This window comes from Equus quagga, chromosome 1 (genome assembly GCF_021613505.1).
Source record: "Equus quagga isolate Etosha38 chromosome 1, UCLA_HA_Equagga_1.0, whole genome shotgun sequence".
Lineage (NCBI taxonomy): Eukaryota > Metazoa > Chordata > Mammalia > Perissodactyla > Equidae > Equus > Equus quagga.
In genome coordinates, this window is record NC_060267.1 from 13,436,956 (window position 1) to 13,439,064 (window position 2,109).

At 33.4% G+C, this 2,109-nt stretch overlaps 1 protein-coding gene across 1 annotated transcript; it reads left to right on the plus strand.

The window, feature by feature from the left end:
* The first annotated feature begins 388 nt into the window (after positions 1–388).
* Positions 389–1,330, plus strand: LOC124238126 (olfactory receptor 6C4-like). The gene has a single exon (XM_046658750.1). It carries the CDS (start codon positions 389–391, stop codon positions 1,328–1,330), a length of 942 nt encoding a protein of 313 aa, XP_046514706.1.
* The last annotated feature ends 779 nt before the right edge of the window (positions 1,331–2,109 follow it).

Sequence of the window (2,109 nt, forward strand, 5' to 3'; positions counted from 1 at the left end):
CCTACTCTCTTAAATGTGCCTTAGATTTGTGTGTGCATATGTGACAGTATATAATAATGAAGAGAGGAAAATCAGGATAGAAATAAACAAAAATATAAAGAAGTGGGAAAATGATGAGAAATAAATATTGATGCTATTCAGAAGAAATGATTGAAAATGTCCCTAAGAAGTGGACCTTTGTTATTTCTGAAATTAGGAAAATATGTTAAATTTTCATTAAAAGATATGTCATGTTTAAAATAAGGGGTAGAAGAATTTCCAGAGTTTTGAATTTTATGTTTAATTGCCATTGATTTTGATTTTATATTTCAATAAATATCTGAAGCCTCTTGTTTTATTCCAATCTTTATCATTATTACTATTTTCTACCTTAATTTGTCTGAAGTTCATGATGGGAAACCAAACATCAGTGATAGAGTTCATCCTTCTTGGTTTGACAAATGATGCTAAGCTTCAAGCTGTGCTTTTCCTCTTTCTGCTGCTAACTTACGTCTTAAGCGTCATGGGGAACTTGACCATCATCATTCTGACCCTGATGGATTTTCGCCTCCAGACTCCTATGTATTTCTTCCTCCGGAATTTTTCCATTCTGGAGATATCTTTTACCTCTGTCTTTGTTCCAAAAATGCTGGTCAACATAGGGACTGGAGACAAGACTATCACCTTTGCTGGTTGTTTCACTCAGTACTTTTTTACCGTCCTTGTGGGAGCAACCGAATTTTACCTTTTAGCTGCCATGTCCTATGATCGCTACGTTGCCCTTTGCAAACCCCTACATTACACAACTATAATGAGCAAGAGATTCTGCATTCAACTTGTCCTGTGTTGCTGGTTTTCCGGTTTCTTAGTTGTCATTGTGCCATATATAATGACTCTGCAGCTGCCTTTCTGTGCATCCAACATCATCAACCATTATTGCTGTGACTATATTATCTTACTGCACTTAGCTTGTTCAGACACACATTTCATAGAAGTGATTGAGTTTGCCGCTGCTGCAGCTACCCTCATCTTCACGTTGATGCTCGTGATCCTTTCCTACGTATACATTATCAGGACAATTCTGAGAATCCCCTCTGTTCAACAAAGAAAAAAAGCCTTTTCTACATGTTTCTCTCACATGATCGTGGTCTCACTTTCTTATGGAAGCTGTATCTTTATGTTTGCAAATCCCTCGGTTAAGGATGCAGAAAGTTTTAATAAGGAAGTGGCTGTTTTAAACACTTCAGTTGCCCCCCTGTTGAACCCTTTCATCTACACCCTAAGGAACAAGCAAGTCAAAATAGCCTTCAAAGATATGGTCAGGAAGATAACAACTTTTTCAAGAAAGTGAAACTGAGATTCATTATTAAAATAAATAATAAATGTTTGGAAGTCTGTAAATGTACATTAGTGTAATTTAAAAATATTTCTATATTATGCCATTAATATTACTATCTGAACACGGAGATAGTAAAACTACTTAAGTAAGCTGATTTTATCGTCATTTTATTGTTCATAAAAATTTAGAGGGGTGTGTTTGTGTGTATGTATGTATGTGTGTGTACTCTTAACAGTTTCATACTATTTTTCTTCATTTGTACCTTACTTTTAAAGAAAGGATTTGAGGGATAGTCCGAATTGGAAATATGACTTCTATTAGTTTTGTACAGCTTAAATTTTATCATCTTATCCATTGACATACGTTCTTCAATCTCTATACTTGTAACAGAACAATTAAATACACACCCCAAATAAATTTACTTTAGCTTGTTAATAATAGCTTAAGTAACATATTAGTGAATTGATGCAAAGTTGGTTACTCTCAGATTATGATATTCTGATTTAAGCTTAGTCTTTCCACAATGATCACTTAATGAGAACCTGGGCATACTCAGTGTTTGAGGTAAGAAAGTTCTGAAGAAGAGAAAATCAATATATGTTTCTTTAATTATTGATAGGAAAATCCTTCATTATAGTGTAGATACAGATTAAACTCTTTGAATGAATCTATGAAAGAGGTAAAGTGATGATTCAAATTTAATCTAATTAGAAATATGTCATTATAGTAAATTGAATATAATTTAATGTTGTGCCTAATGATTATTCTGGTTCTGATTTACAAGAATATGA